Below are 21,313 nucleotides of genomic sequence, written 5' to 3'. Positions count from 1 at the left end.
TCACTGGCATTACAATAGATGCCCTGAAACAATCAGTGTCCTTCTGGGGGAACAGTCTCCAAATGAAAACAGTAAGACACAAACAGGTGAACAACATTAAAATATTTTCTTAATTCAGGGAAAGAAGCCAACTGCTATTTCAAGAATTAAAAGGCTGTCTTTTATTGAACTGTCATGCTAGCTCTCCAACAGGCAGGCAGTGGAGACATTTTAAATGATTACCTTTAGGAGGAAAATACGACTTGCTTTCAGCTTTGTGAGGCCAGTCTACAACAAGAGGTCCAAACCTGCGAAAGCTGGCAGTGATCTCATCTATAAAAAAAAGAAGGAATCTTAGCAAGAGAAAAAATATATTGCAAGCATAAGGCATGTATTTTTATTTAAAAAATAGTTTGAGAGCTATTTCTAAAGCATTATTACAGAAGTCAAACCTACTAAGTGAAGTACAATTGTTTGCTGGGTATGTTTGGTTATGCACTTTCAACCATGCAGAGTGTGTTTCTAACTATAATTAATTGCTCTTCACTGCCAACAAATCTGATGTAAAGTATTTGCAAGAAAAAAATCTGACATTAGCTAAGATGACCTGTCAAGTTAAAAAAAAAAAAAAAGAATTCTAAATAGAGGAATGTTCTGTTTTTAGAAAAAAATGCAGAAGTACACAAAATATTTAAAATGTACTTTCACTTATGCAAAATAATCTCTAAAATATCTAAGATAATTAATATTAGGTTATGATTATTAGTATCCTAAGATTATTATCTGTAAGATTATTTTAGAAATAGATAATTCTTTTGGTGAGGAGTCGGGTATTATGTAGGTAATTCCATTTGATGATAAAAAGTTAAAAACCAATGATCTTTTCTCTCATACTTATTTACCTACTACACATCCTATAAAGAAAATGTTTCCAAAGTTATAGCTCAATAAATTTACCTTTTCCTTCTGACTCCTGACTCAAAGCAGGTTATAACTTAGCTCCTACTCAGATTTAAGTTGCTACTCTCTCAGCCATGATCTCAACTTTGTCTTAAAAGAAATCCAATTGATAGATGATATTAACACTAGTATGAGAATAGTTTGGAAGAAAATGAGTCTCCATCTCTGTACGGCTTCTTTTTTTATAATAAATTTATTTTTTATTGGTGTTCAATTTGCCAACATACAGAATAACACCCAGTGCTCATCCTGTCAAGTGCCCCCCTCAGTGCCCGTCACCCAGTCACCCCCACCCTCCACTCTCCTCCCCTTCCACCACCCCTAGTTCGTTTCCCAGAGTTAGGAGTCTTCATGATCTGTCTCCCTTTCTGATATTTCCTACCCATTTCTTCTCCCTTCCCTTCTATTCCCTTTCACTATTATTTATATTCCCCAAATGAATGAGACCATATAATGTTTGCCCTTCTCCGATTGACTTATTTCACTCAGCATAATACCCTCCAGTTCCATCCACGTTGAAGCAAATGGTGGGTCTGTACGGCTTTAAAGCAATAAGTCTTAAACTATTTATAGACTATTTCTTTCTCATCATGAAAAAAGAAAATCATGATAAACTAGAGAAATATCACAGCTAAAACAATACTGACAAAACAATTGTTTTATTATTATTATTTTTAAAACAATTGTTTTAACAATATTTTTATGGCAGATCCAAAGCCTACTAGAGCTGCAGTTGTTGTTTTTTCCCTTAAGTTGTCATAATTTTATTTCATTCATCCATTCAACAAATACTTATAGACAACCTACTATGTGTTGATTGGCTCTGGGCATAAGTGAAAACTCACTTTTATATCAACAGTATTGCAAGAACATTATGAAGAAAAATTCTAATTAGTCTTTATTCCTTTAAAGGCAAGGGGGCTCTTTATTAATAGATATCTATATTAAAATATGAGATGGGACAGTGTGATGAACATGAGCAAAAGTGCTGGAATCAGACTAATTTTGAATGTCAGCTGCGCCATTAACTACATAACCCCAAACTCTCTCTTCAGTTTCCTTATCTATAAAATGGAGTTGGTAGGATATGCTTCAAAGGATAGCTATAAGGATTTAAATCGGATAATGTGAAGTGCTTAGCATAATTATGGGCTAATAAAGAGTTTCATAAATGTTAACTTTCATTATTATTTTACAGCTTATCCCCAAATTAATGATTAGGAAACAAGAAGCTGTTGGGAGACCTCTCTATATGAACACAGTTAAACACCAGACTTGGAATGCTCCATTTATTACTTCCCCATCTATTGAATATTTTCATCCTCCAAACATGAAAATAGCAATGTTCCAAAGCTGCTTGGAGAGGAGAGGCAGGGTCAAATCACACAGAGAACAAACTTGGCCTTTATAAAGTCATTAATGAATGCATTGTACCTTCATCGATATCAGGAGGAAGGCCTCCAACAAACACCTTTCTTGAGTAACGTTCTACTCGTTCTCCATTTTGACAGCGAGTGGGAGAACTTAAGCCAGATGACAAGGATTGATCACCATGACTGTCATCCAGGAAGGCATCTTCAAAGGGAAAGAGAGAAGACCGACCTGAAACAAATGTGGAAGTTTCTACAGTTAAAATTATTTTCTTGGACAACAAATGCTTTATTAGGAGCCAAAGCATAGAGTGAACCATACAAAAAAAAAAAAAATGTATCCTGAATTGTGACTTTTACAATAGGATGAGTGACTGCATATTGCAGAGCTTAGACAATACCATCATTTTTGTGTAAAGGTATGTATAATATATAAATAACTAAATTGATAGGAAGAAGCATCAAAAATTACAGCTGTTTTCACTGTTAAAAATCATTACCTTTTACTCATACCATCCCTATCACTGCTGCTAAGAGTATTCAGCAGTTATTTTTTCCTTTCCCCAGGCATTTCTTAAAATATATGAAAAAGTAATCTTTATTCACAGATTTTTATTTGCTCAAAGGTTCAGACTGGCTGGCCCTGACAATGGAGGGAATATTAAACTGATAACAAAAGCTGATAACCTCTCTGGTTTAGCAGGACTATAGATGATCAAGTTTTCCCTGCCACTCTGAGCTAATCCAATTTGGGAACAAACATTTGCAATAATAACAGGTGGAACAAGTAAATGAGAACACATAAATTAAGATGTGGGAGTACAGATACAGATGTGGTTATGACATCCTTACCCTACTAATCTAGGCAGTAGTTTATATCGCTCAAAAAAATTTTCATTGTTAACTCTAAATCCAAATAGAGTCTATACAGCAAAGGCATTACCCTTTCCACATGACTGTAAGAAAGATGCCAGCAGTTAGAATCTGTTAATAAATGTAACACAATAATGCTATCCAGCATTACAAAATAAAATCTCAGTTTAAAAACAAATAAATATATTTCCTGTTTGAGTCAGTGAGTTCCTGGTAAAACTTTCCATTAGGTTACACTCTAAAAATGAACTGTCTTGAGCACTCAAACTTTTGAAAGAAAGAATTCCCCTCTAAAATAAATTCATACACTCTTCAAAAAAAGAACAAAACAAAACAAAACAAAAAAAGAACAGTATCTTCCCCATTTAGTCTACCCTGGCTATATTTCCCTGAAACCTACTAGTTTCTGCGTCACGACAGACTTTTAAAATAGAATATAAATAACCTTATAAAAATACTGAACATTTATTTCTTTTACCAAAAAATGGCTACTAATATAACTCTGTTTACTTCATGAACAATCCAAATGGTATAAGAAAGGCACTATTTTGATGTTGGGAGTTAATAAATAAAAGGACCTAAGAATTTTTTGTTCAGCTCTTCCCAGATTAGCTACAAAGAAGCAGAATAAAATTTGTCACCTCATGTCACCTAGCTTTCTGAGCCAGGCAGGAACAAACAATAGGCAGCAAATTCTCATCCCTTGATGTCTGTTTTGATCACTGGGGGTAAAAGAAATAGATTTGCAGCCAACTATAGGCAAAATGACCTTTCCAACGACATCCAGAGATGTACTCCCACAACTGTCAGGTTTGCTTTTCACATAGTCCACACTCAGAGTTACATGCTTACTCTGTGACAGCCACACACCCAAATCAGCGTTTCTTACAGAAAACTCCTATCCCCACCTCTTAATCTCAACACTAGTAACATGTGATGCTCAAAAAACAAAGGCTGATGGGGGCAGGGATGGAGGAGACAACTAAATAATACTGGAAAATACTGTACATCTTATGCCCTTCCCACACATTCACAATCCACATTAGAATACAAAAGGCTGGGAAAAGTTCTGCAGTAAACTAACTTGATCCAGCATTACCTGGATTTAGGATAAAGGAAATGTTAACATATATAACTCAGTGGGAAATACTTGAAGAAATATTTATCCATATCCTAGATCACCAAATAGGAGTTATTTGAAAATTCTTGACAAAGAAATCAAGTCTGGTGAAAGACAGGCAAATGCATAATATAAAACAAAGAAAGAAGTACTAAGAGAAGACCATACCACAAACACAATTTATTGTCCTATGGGAGATGGGGGTGGGCAGTGTCCTTTAGGGTGATTTCACAGGAAGGCAAACTTGAGCAGAAGGTCTTGTAAGGTTGGGAGTTTCTAAGGTAAAGCGCAGGAATCCATAGAGAAAGAACTTTCAAAACAGCTTTGATCTTGGGGCACTTGGGCCGCTCAGTCTGTTAAGCGTCTGCCTTTGGCTCAGGTCATGATCTCAGAGTCCTGAGATCGAGTCCCACATTGGGCTCCCTGCTCAGCAGGAAGTCGGCTTCTCCTTCTTCCTCTGCCGCTCCCCCTGCTTATGCTCCCTCTCAATCAAATAAAAATATAAAGTCTTAAAAAAGAAAAAAACAGCTTGATCTTTCTCTCCAAACCAAGTCCTCTAGCATTCTCTACAACCTCAAAACAGAAATGACTATTATCCACACCCAATTCAATCCAAAAATCTAGGAGTCCTCCTTGACATCTCCCTTTCTTTCTTACTTCACATCTAACCTCTCTCTCTCTTTCACTAAATTCTATCAGTTCAAGCTATGAAATAATTCGTCTATTTACTTCTCCCATCTTCAGTCTTTAACACTCTGGGGTCCAGATCACCATCATCTCTGCCTTGAACTAATGGGTCTAATAAGCCTATATGACAGCCTCTTTAGTCTACCAGATTCTATCTTCAACCCCACAATGCTTTCTCCATACAACAGCCCAAGTCACCATTTTCAAATATTAATTTGGACACACTCCTCACCTTTATCCTTAAAACCCCTCATTAATATCCCACTGTTTTTGAATTAAGTACAAAAAACACTACTGTAAACTATAAGGCCTCTGCCATCTCCTACATCATAGCTGCTGCCTCTCTCCCTCTGGTTCAGTAACCACCAATCATACAGACAGACCTCCCTCAAACTTTCTCCTTTGCCTCCAACATTAAGTACAAGGGGTTTCCCTCTCCCCCAAATAAATACTCTTCCCAACTCCCCAGTTTTCTAGTTAGTTCCCACTAATCCTTCAGGTCTCAGCTGAAAAGTCATTTCCTCAGGTGGAACTCTCCTGAATTTCTAAGATTACATTAGGTTCCCTTTTTTATCCATTCATAGCACCTCTCCTAAACTTTTCCAGTCACCATTACACTATCATGTGGGTTTATATTTGGTATCTCATTCTTCAGCCCCATTAAACTGTAAGATCTATTAAGACAGGGACCAATTTAATCTTGTTCAGCACTGTATCTTCATGTCCTAATGAGGGCACTTAAAAGGTATTCAATAAATATTAAAAGTGAAGCAGTATCCAGAAAAGGATAACAGTACATGCAAAGACAAGCTGCTGCAAGTATATGCTGGAACACAGCACACATGGGTGAGAATGGCAAGAGATGGAACCATGTCCTAGGAAATTGAGACATTTTCTATTGCTTCTAGTTGCTCAAACATATTCTATGTTCTATATTACAAAAGCAATAGGAAATTTCCCCATTTTCCAAATTTAATATTTCCTTCTAATAATAGCTTTCTTTTTAACTTCACTCGCTTCCTGGAGACTGATACTCCCATCTAATTCATCTTCCATCCTGTCAGAATGACTTTTCTGAGATGCCTGTGACCATGTCATTCCCTCCACTCCACATCTTACAATAGCTACTATCACCTTCACCAGCAACTTGCACCCACAGAAAGAGGGGGTGGGGTGAGAGTCTAAAGAACTGTGGGACCATCCAGATGAGAGAAAGAGGAAATCTTGAACAAGAACACTGAAGAAGGAGAAGATATTCAAGACATTCTGGAACAAAGAGAACTTTCTTTGTGCATGGCCAACATAACCATAGCTTCCCAGACTGTATTTGGTGAAGAAAATAAAAGCAAGAGTTAAATGTAAAAATTTGGACTGTTTTAAAAATTGGTTATGGGTAATTAAGAAACTTGCCAAGGTTTTAAAACCAAACCTCTGTCTTATTAGTAGTACCTAGAGTACTATAGACTTTAGTGATAAAGTTATCCTTGGAAATGAAACTGCGAAGAATCCACATATATATGATGTTTCTCTGTGGGTAAGAACTAAGAATATAGATCTCAGAGCCCAATATCCAGATCTACTTAATCTGAATGCATGGAGTTCAAATTTGAAAATCTGCACTTTTAACAATCTCCCCAGTGACCCCTATGCTCAGTTTAAGAGCAACTAAAATAGATTTTAACTGTCTAGTAGGCATCCACCAAAAGTGATACTGTGTGAAGTATATGGAGCCTTGGGAAACATCCAAGTTCAGTCAAGTTAGAGAAAGTATATCCTCAGGAACAGAATGTAAAATCTATAATCTAGTCAACCTTACTGTAACATGGCTGCCTTAAGTGCTGACAGAGAAAAAGTTAAGTCTGTAGGAAGCATTTAAAAGAAATATAGAGAAAAAAAAAAAGAAAAGAAAAAGAAATATAGACCAAAAGAAGAGAGTTTTATCATACTGGTAAGATTATTCCTCTGTGGACAGAATGGTTCATTTGATGATTCCATAGCATAAAAACCATCTTTCCCTATGCTCTAATTATTAGCTCTTGAAGGACTGTTCTATTACTTAATTTAGTACTTTGCTACTGTGAAGAGGTACCACTGTGACTCCTAAAGTAGTAGACACATAATCAGCCACTAGAATTGTCTTTCTGTTACATTCATCTCCATAAGTTAAAACATTGGTATTCGGATTTGTCGAGGTTCTTCATGAGGTCAGTATTTATGCATTCATTTGGTTGGCATAATTACAATTCCTCTCAAGACATCATCCTTGGGAAGACTAGTAAAATTTTAGTTTCCAAATATGTGTTACTAGAAACTGAAACTTTAAGAGGCTACACCCAAATTGTGTCCCACAAGAGGCGCTACTTCACTTACTAGCATCTCTCTGACATATTACGTTTCTTTAATAAAAACATTGCCCAGGACCAAAACATTTTAGGTAAGCTATGTTACTTCCCCAAAATTATATTCTTATGCACCTAGCATATTAGTCCGCTTTAGAATCTGATACTTCCATGTAAAATATTCATATTGAGTATTGCAAGAGAAGGAGAATACTTTTCAACAGCTGCAATTTTGGCCATTTGGCTTTCCCTTCTACCAATGGTCTGGTTTATGATCTCTATTTTCAAATAATAACCAGAATGTAGTTTTTTTGTCCAGTAACTGAACAAATAATCTCTAAATGTAGAGGGAACTTAAAAGTATGTTGAACGCTTTGTAAGAGGTAGGAGCCTTGTAAGAAAAGTACAAAATAAGAAACCCATAAAGCATTAGTTAAGCAGGAGGGCTTGTCCAAAGCTCTTGCTTACTTAGGGGACTCCCTTTCTTACAGTTTATTATGGTGAAACAAAAGCCCACTGGCCATGATGGGTTGCCACAGCAGCTCAGGCCTCACCTCTAAGCTCCCACCAAAGCCTCTGTGGTCAATCCAGCAGCTCCAGTATACTTCTAGCCCAGTACTTCCATTCCAAGCCTGACCATTTTCATCTTCGTTTTGCAAGTAGCTCAGAAATGAGTCATTTCAGGAGTTTTGCTTTTTTTTTTTTTTTAATGGATTCTGAGGTATGACTCCCCTAAGAAAAAAAAATTGCCTAAAAGTCAGGATAGTCAGGTTCCAGCTTTACTCTGACCTTGGACAAAACATTTCACACATCTGATTCTTATTTACATTACAAGAGATTTGAACAGATGAATGGTTTTCAAATCTCTGGGAGCAGTAAAATTCCTTTTATTACACAAAAATATTTCATAAAGCCCTAATATACAAATATTAAAGTGCATCTTACTTGGCATTACTATAGGGGTATCTCTTAGGCATCACAAACTTAATGTGTTTTTAAATGAACTCTTGACATCCACTTTGAACATATTCTCTCCCGGGCCCATTACAATATGTGGCATCGCAATTCACCCAATTGCTCAAGCTAGAACCTAAGTATCATTTTTGAGTCTGCCTTATTTACTCCCCACATTCAATTCTTTAGTTTAATGCCATTAAAAAAGGTTAATTCCACTCTCTAGAATTTATTTTCCATTTTTTCACTTCTTTCCAACTCTATTGCCATCACTCTATGCTAAAACACCATCATGTCTTGTCTAGACTACTACCTTCATTCTGAACTAGACAACCTACTTCTCTCACTTCCCTTTAAACAGTAGTAGTCAAAGTGCTCTTTCAAAAACATAAATCTGATCATTTGACTCTGCTTTAAAACATTCATAGATTTCCTCTGTACTTGGACCACATTCAAAATCCTCACAGGGATCTAAAGCCCAGCAAGATCGTATTTCCTTCCTTCCTCCAACTCCATCTTAATACACCCTTCCTTCTTTCCTACCAAGCTCATTCTGGCCTCTGTTTCCTCCAATACATAAAGCCCCTTTGGGCCTCACTTACCCCCAACTATTTAAATAAAAGCTTGATGAAGATACAATTCACCTATTATACAATTCATCCATTTAACACATTAGCAGCCACTCTCCATTTTCTTTGAACTCTCTCAGACCTAGGGAAACACTACTTTCTGTATCAACAGAAAGGACATTTCATAAAAGTGGAATCATGCAATATGCAATCTTTTGTAATTGCCTTCTTTCACTTAGTACAAAGTTTTCAAAGTTTATCAATGTTGTAGCATCTATCAGTATTTTGCCTCAAGCCTCTTAAAATAGTTGTCTTATGTCTGGAATTTCCTTTAAAACATTCTAAGGGGGGAGAAAGAGGGAACATATGAAACAAATTGGCAAAAATGAAGCTAACTGGTGGGTAGATGGTTCAATAAACTATTCTATTTTTGTGTATGTTTGAAAATTTCCACAATAAAAATTTTTCTTTAAAGATACCTGTCTTTCCATCCTTTGGGTTTCAATTAAATAACATCTTTTCAGAGAAAACCATCCTAGGTTAGAGGGAACTTGCCATTTTTTTTTTTCCTAGTACTTTTCACAACTATTGAGTATGGAAATGTTTTACTTATTGTCTCTCTCCTACTAGAATGAACGAACACTTTATAGGGAGACAGAACATGTCCAGAGTCTAGCACAGCATCTGACCCCATAACAAGCACACAAACACTTAATGAATGAAATTAGGGTGGAGAGCCCAGAACCCCTCCATCATTGTTTAAGATCCTCCCAGACCAACTTCTTGCAAAAATGAAAAACTGTGATCTTAATCCCCCCACCATTTCCTGTGTTCAAATTTCCACATTACTATAAGGAATAACATTTCCCATATTATAATTATGAACAGTGAGAAATTTCTTCAGCTGTTCATGTTTCACTGAGGGATCAACCATTCCTTTAGACAAGAAAGCTCACGTAATTGGTTTTTTTTTTTTCTTTTAAGATTTTATTTATTCATCCACAAGAGACAGAGAGAGAGAGAGAGAGGCAGAGACACAGGCAGAGGGAGAAGCAGGCTTCATGCAGGGAGCCGGATGTGGGACTCCATCCCGGGACTCCAGGATCACGCCCTGGGCCGAAGGCAAGTGCTAAACCACTGAGCCACCCAGGCTGCCCTCACATAACTGGGTTTGAATTAACAGGATGACATGTCTATACCATGGTCTCACTGATCTAGATAATCTTTCCTCTCTTGGGCAGGCTTTTGGCAGAAAGACTCAACTTCAACTTGGCACATAATTGTTTCATTGGATTTTTTGAACCTCTGTTACTAAACTAAGATTAATACCTCATACATGTCAATAGATTTTTATGGATTAAATATACACAGAAGTATATTTTACAATAGTAACTGCAATACAACAGTAACCCCAATAGTAAAATAACTGATCATTCTTTGTGTTTTCTCATTTACATTGTTTAAAAGGATCTTTTATATTTTCTTTGCTGCTTTTTAAGAAATTCTGTTAAACATCAAGAGCACTGGCCCAGCCAACATGTGTACTTATGAACAAAGCTTCCTAGACACCTTAAGAGCTCATGTGAAATGAAAAACACAACATATACTTTAATCAGGTGTGAAATGTGTAGGCAAATTTCTTGTATGACACGACCTGTTGGACTAGTTTCTAACAGGGTCGGCAGTTGCACAGGAAGGTACATATGAAAGTTTGTGAAAGTGAGAATACTCCAGAAAGAAAATGTTAAATTTAGAGTCATTTCGATTCTATAAGGGAATATAGGAAGAGAAATCAGTATCTGCCTAATGGAACATTTCTTTAAAATAAAAGTGCATATTAAAGGGAAATATACTTAGATATTTAAATACTTTACATACAATCACTCATTTTCAAGTCCTATTCTTACACATCTTATTTCGCTTCCCTACTACCAACTATTTCAACTACACTGGTGGAAGTGCTTGGTTTGCCAAGGTCTACCCTCTAATATTTGTATCCCCAGCTAAGCCTTCTTCAGCTGATGTCCAAGTTCTCTCCTATTTTCGTTACTTGGTCACAAAACCCTTTCCAAAGCCTGACATAACTGTGTTGATGAGTCTTTTCTTTTTTTTTTTTTTTTTTAAGATTTTATTTATTTATTCATGAGAGACACAGAGAGAGAGAGAGAGAGAGAGAGAGGCAGAGACACAGGCAGAGGGAGAAGTAGGCTCCACACAGGGAGCCTGATGCAGGACTTGATCTCAGGACTCCAGGATCACGCCCTGGGCCGAAGGCAGGCACTAAACCACTGAGCCACCCAGGCGTCCCTGAGTCTTCTATTCTATTGAAAAAACCATTCATCAGGGTAGCACAGACTGTTTCACTGCCAATTTCTCCTCTCCAGCTGGCCCCCAATACATATACTCTAGGACATATGCTCCATCCATTTGGTCATGCCAATCTCACCTTGAAGCTTTCTTTCAAGTTGAATCACATACCTGGAGAGGCCTTCTTCCCACTCCTCTTTCATTATCCAAATAGTTCCTGAAAACTATTCCAACAAGCTTTTACAGGTTTATCAGGAGAGGTGAAAGATTCCACTGGCCTAATCTTTACTGACAGATCTCAAAACTGCCATGGATAAATCCCTTTGCTTTCTATTCCTAAATATTTACCAACATGTATATGTAATGTATAGAATATGAGTAACAGCTAAATCTTAATCACAGGTAAGGGAACATACATCAGCAAGTTCAGGTTTTTAATTTAACTTCCAGCCAAGTTCACTTTTTATGCTTTTTTGGGAAAGTCTAAACTTTGTTTGGAGGAAAGAAATCAAGCATTAATATAATCCCTGATTACATAAATAAATGAGCATGAGGAAATCTGCCAGTTCATCAAATTTATACTATGCAGCATTGGCCCAAGATGAGTATAGTTTAGGAAATGAGAGTAGATATGATAAAACACCTGCCCCATCTCATATAGCTATGTTCACATTTAAGGAAGATGACTTCTTTTTCAGCTTTGGGAATAGAAGACTAAATAAAAGTATGGAACAAAAATTATCTGCCTGTTCTTTTCTCATTACAAAAAGTCAACATTCAGTCTTCTAATGTTCTTGCTCTCTCACAAACACACACACACAGTTTCTCTCTCTCATCATTATCTTCATCTATAGTTATCAAACTACAGACTTATGGAGAGCAGGGACCAACTCATTCTGGGCAGTATTTAGCTAAACACTTGATGCAAAGATAACCAAGCTTGTGAAAACAATTAATTCAAACTTAACAAATAGATATGGGGAAGGTAACATGGAAAAAGGAAGAGTAATTTTTTCAGGCACTTAGAAATTTTGGTGATCTTACTATTCTTTATGTCTGTATTTAATATATTATGATTTGTAAAGATAATTTTTAAAAATATGATGCCAAACTGATCTACACAGGTGTAGAGTGTTACTTCAAAAAAATCTTCATCAATGAGCATTTAATAAGTGCTAATTATATGTAGGCCACAGTGTTAGGTACAAGATACAACAACTGTCTTCAAAGAACTTATCTCTAGTTGAAGAATTGGAGCATATGGAAAATACAAGAAGAATGCAAGGCAGTAGAAGCAGAGGAAAACACTGCCTGCAAGGCCAGTGGGCAAGGCTTCCTGGGAGAGATAAGGCTTAAATTTGGCTTAAATGCATGAACTAAGGATAGGCCTTAGATAAGTAAATGAAAGGAAGGGAGGACAGTATGTGTGATGCATCGCCAGACTGGGAAAGCACAGAGACTAGTTAGGGGAAGGTCAGGTGGGGAAAATGGAGATGAGAGGTTGGTTAAATAGGGAGAAGCTGGATGATATGGACAAAGTGGTGTTTCAGAAAGAAAGAAACAATAGAAATGAAATTGGAAGGATGAGGCCTGAGACACTAGAGGAAAAATTTCAACAAGATGCAGTAACTGAACAGTGTGTAAGAGGAGAAGCTAGTCTCTGCTATCTACCCTCCAGACGGTGTCTATTTTCTGTGTAAAACTGTCTATTCTTTACTCCTTCCCAAAAGTGATCAATTTTCTAGCAACATGAAAATTATATGTATAGTACAAAATGATTTCTAATAATATTTACTATACTTTCAATTTAAAAACAATAAGATTAAAAATATTAAATGGTATTTATTTCCACAGCTAAAAAATAATAAACTACACAAATGTTTTTTCTTCACCACGATTTGAAAACAAAACTGACTATATGATTCCACCATGAAGTTTTCAGTAGTAACTCAAAAACATATTAGGTTCTGTCAATATTTATCCACTCAACAAATATTTACTGTGGAATAAATACAAAATACTATGAATTTGGGGCATCTGGGTGGCTTAGCTGGTTAAGTGTTCAACTCTTGGTCTTGGCTCAGGTCATGATCCCAGTCAAGAGACAGAACCCGATGTCAGGCTCTGCACTCTGCACAGAGTCTGCTTATCCCTCTCCCTCCCCCTCAGTCTCTTCCTCCACTCTCTCAAATAAATAAATATAAGGGTGTCTGGGTAGCTCATTGGTTGAGCATCTGCCTTTGGCTCAGGTTGTGATCCCAGGGTCTGGGGATTGAGTTCTGCATTGGGCTCCTTGCAGGAAGCCTGCTTTTCCCTCTGCCTTTGTCTGCCTCTCTCTCTGTGTCTCTCCTGGATAAAAAATAAAATCATAACTAACTAACTAACTTAAAAGGAAATAGAAATGAGTACCAAAGCAACTTACATTTGTAGAATGCTTTTAGTGTATATGAATATGTTTTCCTCTCCTGTTTTTTTACACTATACCTTCACTAACTCTTAAAGTTGGACAAGATTTGTTTTAGTAACTCATAATTTACAGATGAGGATACCAGACAGAAGTAATAAAGCAGTAATTACAACCTAGGTTTTTGATCCTAAATCTCATACTCCTTTGAAACACTACATTAGGCTTAGCCTACCTACTTCATAAAATTATTAATGAATTATAGATATGGAAATGCTTTAGAAAGATAACAGCATTACACAAATAAAAGCAACATTATTTTGTTTGGGTATAATCAGGAGAGAATGCAAGTTTTATGTGGCTTAGAGCCTATACAAGTTGAGGATCCACTTCAAGAAAAAGAACACAAAGATAAGGTAAAGAACTTGGAGATGGTCCCCTTGAAAGTGAACGTCGCTGAAACTCAGCCTTCTTTAGTTTCAAGGTAAATCGGCCTCTGGATGTAACACAGAACTCAGCAGTCAATCTGTAAGATCAAGAATTGCCCTCTAAAACCTAACTTTTGCCTTCTAAGTAGTACGAAAAGAACACTGTGGATAAAGGACATCATGTAACAAAAATTTCCAGGTAGAAGTCGTCTTTGCTATGTCTATATTAGGATTAAAAGAACAAACTAACAACTAACAACAAAAAATAACTATAATGAAAGTGATGAGAATTATTTTGCTAAAATAAGCTAGAACATTCCATACAATAATTATTGTTTTACACACACACGGGTATAAACACACACACACTCATATTTACTCACAATTTGGCAAGCAAAAGATCTCATTAAAAAAAATTTACCTCGTCTCCGCCCATAGCTCCTGGCTGCATGTAAACACAGAAGAAAACCATGGGTATCTGTATCAAAATGGTGAATTTAGAGATAAAAAAAATATTCACATAAACCTTTTCTAAGTACTTTCAGTATTAATTAATCTGGAGATACTGTTCAAATTGACTGCAGAGATATTATATTTAAAAAAAAAACCTTCATGAAGCACAAGTTAAAACACAATCTTAAATAGAAATTCACCTGCTTATGGCAGCCACTGGAAAAGACACAATGGATTCTTAAGTTACAGAGTTTTATAAGGATTTATATTGTGGTCCATTATCTATATCAGATATAGATAAATAGAGCTCTTTTAATTTTCTTTTCTGATTTATAGATCTTCATATTACAATCAGATATCAGTTTAAAGAAAATCCATTCACTCTAAATTAAAAACCGTAGCGTGTGGTGGTCATTTTGAATTTCTTCATGCATTCGTGCGCACACACACCTACACACACGCCATAAATGGTGACCCTTGAAAACTGTATAGAAATTTAACACACAATTAACTCTGGTTTTATAGAATATGTTCGTGTGAAAATTTCAGTGAGGTTTCTTTTTCATGATCTCTCCATTTACTTTCCATACATTATCACAGATAGGCAGAAAACAACATCTTTTTACCTAAGAAGTAAACTGAAAAAGTAGAAAGGGATTAAGGTACTGGGTACATCAGGTTGAAAAACAGAGTGCTTTGAAGATTTTCTTCCCCTTCAAAACTCAAGGTCTACAGAATGCATTATTACAACATTTAATAGAACTAGACAATGGTATTATACATATAATGCTAGGAGATCCTGTCATCTAAAATAACTTTCAAAGTAGAAAGTTTTTCAAATTTGAAAACTTGAGGTCTATCAAGTAAATGAGAACTCTAATTCATTTTTAAAAGCAAGACATGTTATAATATTAGCTTAACACAAATCAAAAGAAAACAAAAAACAAAGATAATCTGTGGTGACATTTACAGTAAAAGGTAGTACTGAAGAAAACAATTTCTCTCCTAGGAAAATAAATTCAGACTTTTCAGCTAGGAAGTTGAAATCACATCTTCTGCTAGTTCCCTCTTTTCTTCAGACATCATACACACACATTTGGCCTCTTCACTTTCCCATTACATAAATATTAAAAAGGATTTTCCAGTTCAATCCCTACTTCTTCCCTAACTTTTTCTGTCACTATAATTCTCCATTAAAAAAACCCACAATCTTCTCTGAATTTGCATAGCAGTTTACATCACTTAGAAAAAGGAACACATTACAAAAAAAATTAAAGAATTTTTATACTTTTCATTATGTATATCCTGGAATTCATCTCCCCACAGAATGTATAATACATGGTAGTTATTTGCCTAGTTTGGCCCCCCAAAAGTCTACTTAATTTATAATAATAAGGGTGAGTTAATACTAATAAATGACACTTAAAAAGAGATTAAGTATGGGGTCACTTAGGTGGCTCAGTTAATCGAGCATCTGACTCTTAATTTCAGCTCAGGTCATGATATTGGGATCGTGGGATCCAGCCCTGTGCTGGGCTCTGCACTCAGTGCCCAGTCTGTTTGGATTCTCTCCCTCTGCCTCTACCCCAGCTTGAGCTTTTCCTCTCTCTCTCTTCTGTCTCTCTCTCAAATAAACAAACAAAATCATTTTTTAAAAAAGAGAGATTAGGTATGTTTTGATATCATACCATTATTTCTTTGTCCCTTCCCCCATGCCCAATGATGTCATGCCACCCAATACTCCCAACTGCAAATCTTTAGAGAGGAAATAAAACATTCTGTATTTCAAAAGTACACATTTCTCTCCCAAACAACAAATTCACATTCTTTCATTATATCTGATTTCTGGCCAGATGCTCAATGAAAAAGAATCTGATTACAATACTAAGGTACAAATGACTCATCAGACCTTAACACCCCTAAAAGTAAATGAGAAATGCTGTTCACTCAAGTCTTCAACTGCCAAATTTTCAGGTAATAGAGAACATGAAGTGAACAGATCCAGTCTTGGGGATGAGGAGGAGCATCTTGAGTTGGGGAGGTGGGTAAGACTTACAAAAGACATACTTGGGAGTTTTAGTCAAAGCTTCCTTAAGTAGTTCATGATTTTTATGTTTTTTTTCTTTTTCCATATCTAATCAAATATAGTAAATTGTTTCACATCAGTCTGGTGACTGATATGGGGGCAAGATAACATATAGGATAGGCAGCCAATTGAAAGCAGTAATGTGAGATATTTCAGTTTGCTTTCATCATTCACCGTGGAATTTAATTATGTGCTACCCTGGTCCTAATTTCAGTATTTTATCTATGATCCCTATGGTGATTATTATTATAGCAACTACCACTTAATAAGTACTTGCTATGCACCAGAACAGTTCAAATGCTTTATACATATTAATGCCATTTAACACACCCCATAAATTTATGACATAAGAATTCTTATTAGCATCTTCTCATAGATGAAGAAAATGGGACACAGAACTAAGTACCTTGCCTAAAATCTTATAGCTACGAAATGGTAGACTTGGAATATGAATCTAAGAGTCCAGCTCCAGAGTTCACACTTGTAACCACCTAACTGTACTGTTAAATTCCTAAAGGCCAAGGTCACTATCTTGTATTCCTTTTAATATCCTCTCATGTACCTAGTAGAATGCTCTGCACAAGCTGGTATTCAACAAATATAGGTTGCTAGCTGAGTGTGTAATCAAGGGAAGGAGTGCCTTGATGGCCTTTAGAATGTATGTCACCAGGATGCCTTGGTGGCTCAGTGGTTAAGCACCTGCTTTTGGCTCAGGGCGTGATCCTGGAGTCCCTGGATCAAGTCCCACATCAGGCTCCCTGTAGGGAGCCTGCTTCTCCTCCCTCTGCTTATGTCCCTGCCTCTTTCTCTGCGTCTCTTGTGAATAAAATAAAATCTTTAAAAAAATAGAATATACATCACCTCTGTTGGTGATTAAAAATCTGCTCATATGAAGGCCACTTGCAAATAGACTAATTAGAGTAAAATTCTTCCCTAAGGGAAAGGTAATGAAATGAATGCCATGGACAGAAATTTGGGAACACATAGGTAGTGTTTTCCCTTGAGAGAAAATATGACTTCTAAACAAGAATAGTGAACACATAAACTTATATGAGTCAGCCAAAAATGATCCCACATAGAAAAAAAGGGCAGGAAATATAAGTAATTCCGTCTGCACAAGACATCCTATGCTAGCATAGATTTAAACCAGATACACGAAGATATGATATGGTATACTTACAAAGTCCTAAGTAGTTCCTCCAAAAACTTTAATTATTTATCAATCATCATAATCATTACAGATAAAATTCTTTTTACCGTTTCATATGTATGATTTTTAGAACTCACAAAAAATCCCATTTAATTTTTAGAAGTCATGGTTTTGGTTACCCTGGGCTAGGGGTATTAACCAGAAGGTAGACTGAGAGGGGGCTTTGGGGTGTTGCTAATGTTTTGGTCTTGATCTAGGTACTGGTTAGATGGGTAAGTACAATCTGTATTAATATGTCAAGTTATATATATGTTTGTGATTTGTGCATTGTTTGGTATGTATATTACAGTGCAAAAAAACCAAAATATCACAAACATTTTAGATTGATTCACTAAGATAAAAGGTATATGAGTAATGTAGAAAATTCATAATACTAACATTTTTATAGTCTTTAAATCATAAATCTGAATAATTTAAAATTGAAAAAATTAAAGACTTTTCATCCATCAGGATAAACATAAAAAGGTATATGTACTTTATAATGGGATATGTCAGAGTTATTCTAAAAATAAGTTTACATGATCAATGACTAATACATTGTGAATGGTACTATCCCATAAATGTTATGGATTATTAGGTATATGAGGCAGCAAAGTAAAATGAATCATCTGCTACTCTTTATGACTTGGCCTGCACTGGGTCTTAAATGGTTGCACTCATACACGTGATCTCCCAACAGATGTTAATGATATGATTTTAAAATATAAACTAATTCTTCGTTTATGTGGATTCATCTAAATTTGCTGAGGTTTTTCTAAGCAAAGTAACATCATAAACGTTCTACCACAGGGGCTCAAAAATGATAGAGAGAGGGGGTAGAGAGGGAAAGGGAAGAAGGACAAAGAGAAAAGATCTCTGTTCTATTGTGTATCAAAGCAGCATGTATCATTTCAGGAACTTAAGCAGAGTCCCTGAGATGCTATACTGATATAAAAAAAAAAAGATAAACAAGATATAAAGACCTTAGTACAACATTTTATTAATTGGCTTGGAAATATCTGTCAAGACTGTTAAAAATCAACCAGAGGAACAAATAGTTAATTACTTTCCTTGTAATAAAATCAGTTTCTTAAAAACACCTTGTAAATGTGGGCACCTGGGTGGCTCAGCCAACTCCTCATTTCTGCTCAGGTCATAATCTCAGGGTGGTAGGATCAAGCCCTGCATCAGACTCCACATGGGACATGGGCCTGCTTAAGATTCTTCTTCCCTCTCTCTCTGCCCCTCTTCCCATCTCTCTCTTAAAAAAAACAAAAACAAAAACAAAAAAACCTTGTAAACTAATGTTCTGAATACCATTTCAGTATACAAAATTAAATTCTATACACACATTTAGTGGTCCATTTCAGCTTCCATCTATGTATCGTCATGCAAAAAATTCCATTTAAGGGGCACCTGGGTGGCTCAGTCAGTTAAGTGTCTGACTGGGTTTCAGCTCAGGTCATGATCTCAGGGTTGTGAAATTGAACCCTGAGTTGGGCTCTGCACTCAGCATGGAGTCTGCTTGAGATTCTCTCCCTCTCCGTCTGCCCCTCCCCCTTATCTCTCTCTCTCACACACACACACACACACACACTTTCTCTCTGTCAAAAAAATAAAAATAAAAAAAAATAAATCCTCTAAAAAATTCCCCACAAAATTGGTTAAGAACTTTTTTTTTTAAAGATTTTATTTATTCATCACACACACACACACACACACACAGAGGGGTGGGACAGAGACACAGGCAGAGGGAGAAACAGGCTCCATGCAGGGAGCCCGATGCGGGACTTGATCCCAGGATCCCAGGATCCAGGATCACACTCTGGGCTGAAAGCGGCACCAAACCACTGAGCCAACAGGGCTGCCCTGGGTTAAGATCTTAAAGTTAATATAAAAATACCCCTTTCCCTAATTAGATTAATTCCCAAAGAACAGGAGTGATGGAGTTTGCCCCATAAATGCTCCTCTTCTAGCTTTGCTTTATAATGGCAGGGAAGACACTTTCAGCCCAATAATTTTCAAATCTGGCAAATTATAATTGAAAAGTGATCAATTTTTCCACAGCCAATATGAACTTAGCAGGTAAAAATGATGCTTGAAAGGATGGTATTCATATGATCCTCTCAATAGATGCAGAGAAATCATTTGACAAAATACAGCATCCATTCCTGATCAAAACTCTTCAGAGTGTAGGGATAGAGGGAACATTCCTCAACATCTTAAAAGCCATCTACGAAAAACCCACAGCAAATATAATTCTCAATGGGGAAGCACTGGGAGCCTTTCCCCTAAGATCAGGAACAAGACAGGGATGTCCACTCTCACCACTGCTATTCAACATAGTACTGGAAGTCCTAGCCTCAGCAATCAGACAACAAAAAGACATTAAAGGCATTCAGACTGGCAAAGAAGAAGTCAAACTCTCCCTCTTCGCTGATGACATGATACTCTACATAGAAAACCCAAAAGACTCCACCCCAAGATTGCTAGAACTCATACAGCAATTTGGCAGCGTGGCAGGATACAAAATCAATGCCCAGAAGTCAGTGGCATTTCTATACACTAACAATGAGACTGAAGAAAGAGAAATGAAGGAGTCAATCCCATTTACGATTGCACCCAAAAGCATAAGATATGTAGGAATAAACCTAACCAAAGAGGTAAAGGATCTATACCCTAAAAACTATAGAAAACTTCTGAAAGAAATTGAGGAAGACACAAAGAGATGGAAAAATATTCCATGCTCATGGATTGGCAGAATTAATATTGTGAAAATGTCAATGTTACCCAGGGCAATTTACACGTTTAATGCAATCCCTATCAAAATACCATGGACTTTCTTCAGAGAGTTAGAACAAATCATTTTAAGATTTGTGTGGAATCAGAAAAGACCCCGAATAGCCAGGGGAATTTTAAAAAAGAAAACCATAGCTGAGGGCATCACGATGCCAGATTTCAGGTTGTACTACAAAGCTGTGGTCATCAAGACAGTGTGGTACTGGCACAAAAACAGACACATAGATCAGTGGAACAGAATAGAGAATCCAGAAGTGCACCCTCAACTTTATGGTCAACTAATATTCGATAAAGGAGGAAAGACTATCCACTGGAAGAAAGACAGTCTCTTCAATAAATGGTGCTGGGAAAATTGGACATCCACATGCAGAAGAATGAAACTAGACCACTCTCTTTCAGCATACTCAAAGATAAACTCAAAATGGATGAAAGATCTAAATGTGAGACAAGATTCCATCAAAATCCTAGAGGAGAACACAGGCAACACCCTTTTTGAACTCGGCCATAGTAACTTCTTGCAAGATACATCCCCAAAGGCAAAAGAAACAAAAGCAAAAATGAACTATTGGGACTTCACCAAGATAAGAAGCTTTTGCACAGCAAAGGATACAGTCAACAAAACTAAAAGACAACCTACAGAATGGGAGAAGATATTTGCAAATGACGTATCTGATAAAGGGCTAGTTTCCAAGATCTATAAAGAACTTATTAAACTCAACACCAAAGAAACAAACAATCCAATCATGAAATGGGCAAAAGACATGAACAGAAATCTCACAGAGGAAGACCTAGACAT

At 36.4% G+C, this 21,313-nt stretch overlaps 1 protein-coding gene across 15 annotated transcripts in view; it reads right to left on the bottom strand.

The window, feature by feature from the left end:
- Nucleotides 1–21,313, bottom strand: part of CPEB3 (cytoplasmic polyadenylation element binding protein 3) — a 205,406-nt gene that overhangs the window by 77,392 nt on the left and 106,701 nt on the right. For 13 of the 15 annotated variants that reach the window (XR_013368227.1, XR_013368225.1, XR_013368226.1 and 10 more), the window contains 3 exons: nt 14,412–14,435; nt 2,374–2,541; nt 223–312 (listed from right to left, as the gene is read on the bottom strand). Coding sequence is in view for 12 of the 15 variants with exons in the window: in XM_077878411.1 (XP_077734537.1) it covers nt 223–312; nt 2,374–2,541; nt 14,412–14,435 (282 nt within the window). In the remaining 3 variants the exon portion in view is untranslated. The remainder of the gene's footprint in view (nt 1–222; nt 313–2,373; nt 2,542–14,411; nt 14,436–21,313) is intronic. The other 2 variants (XM_077878402.1, XM_077878405.1) reach the window with 1 other exon arrangement.

This window comes from Canis aureus, chromosome 29, assembly GCF_053574225.1.
Source record: "Canis aureus isolate CA01 chromosome 29, VMU_Caureus_v.1.0, whole genome shotgun sequence".
NCBI classification, from domain to species: domain Eukaryota; kingdom Metazoa; phylum Chordata; class Mammalia; order Carnivora; family Canidae; genus Canis; species Canis aureus.
The sequence above is the reverse complement of the archived record's forward strand: the minus strand, read 5'-3'. Positions and strand labels throughout refer to the sequence as shown.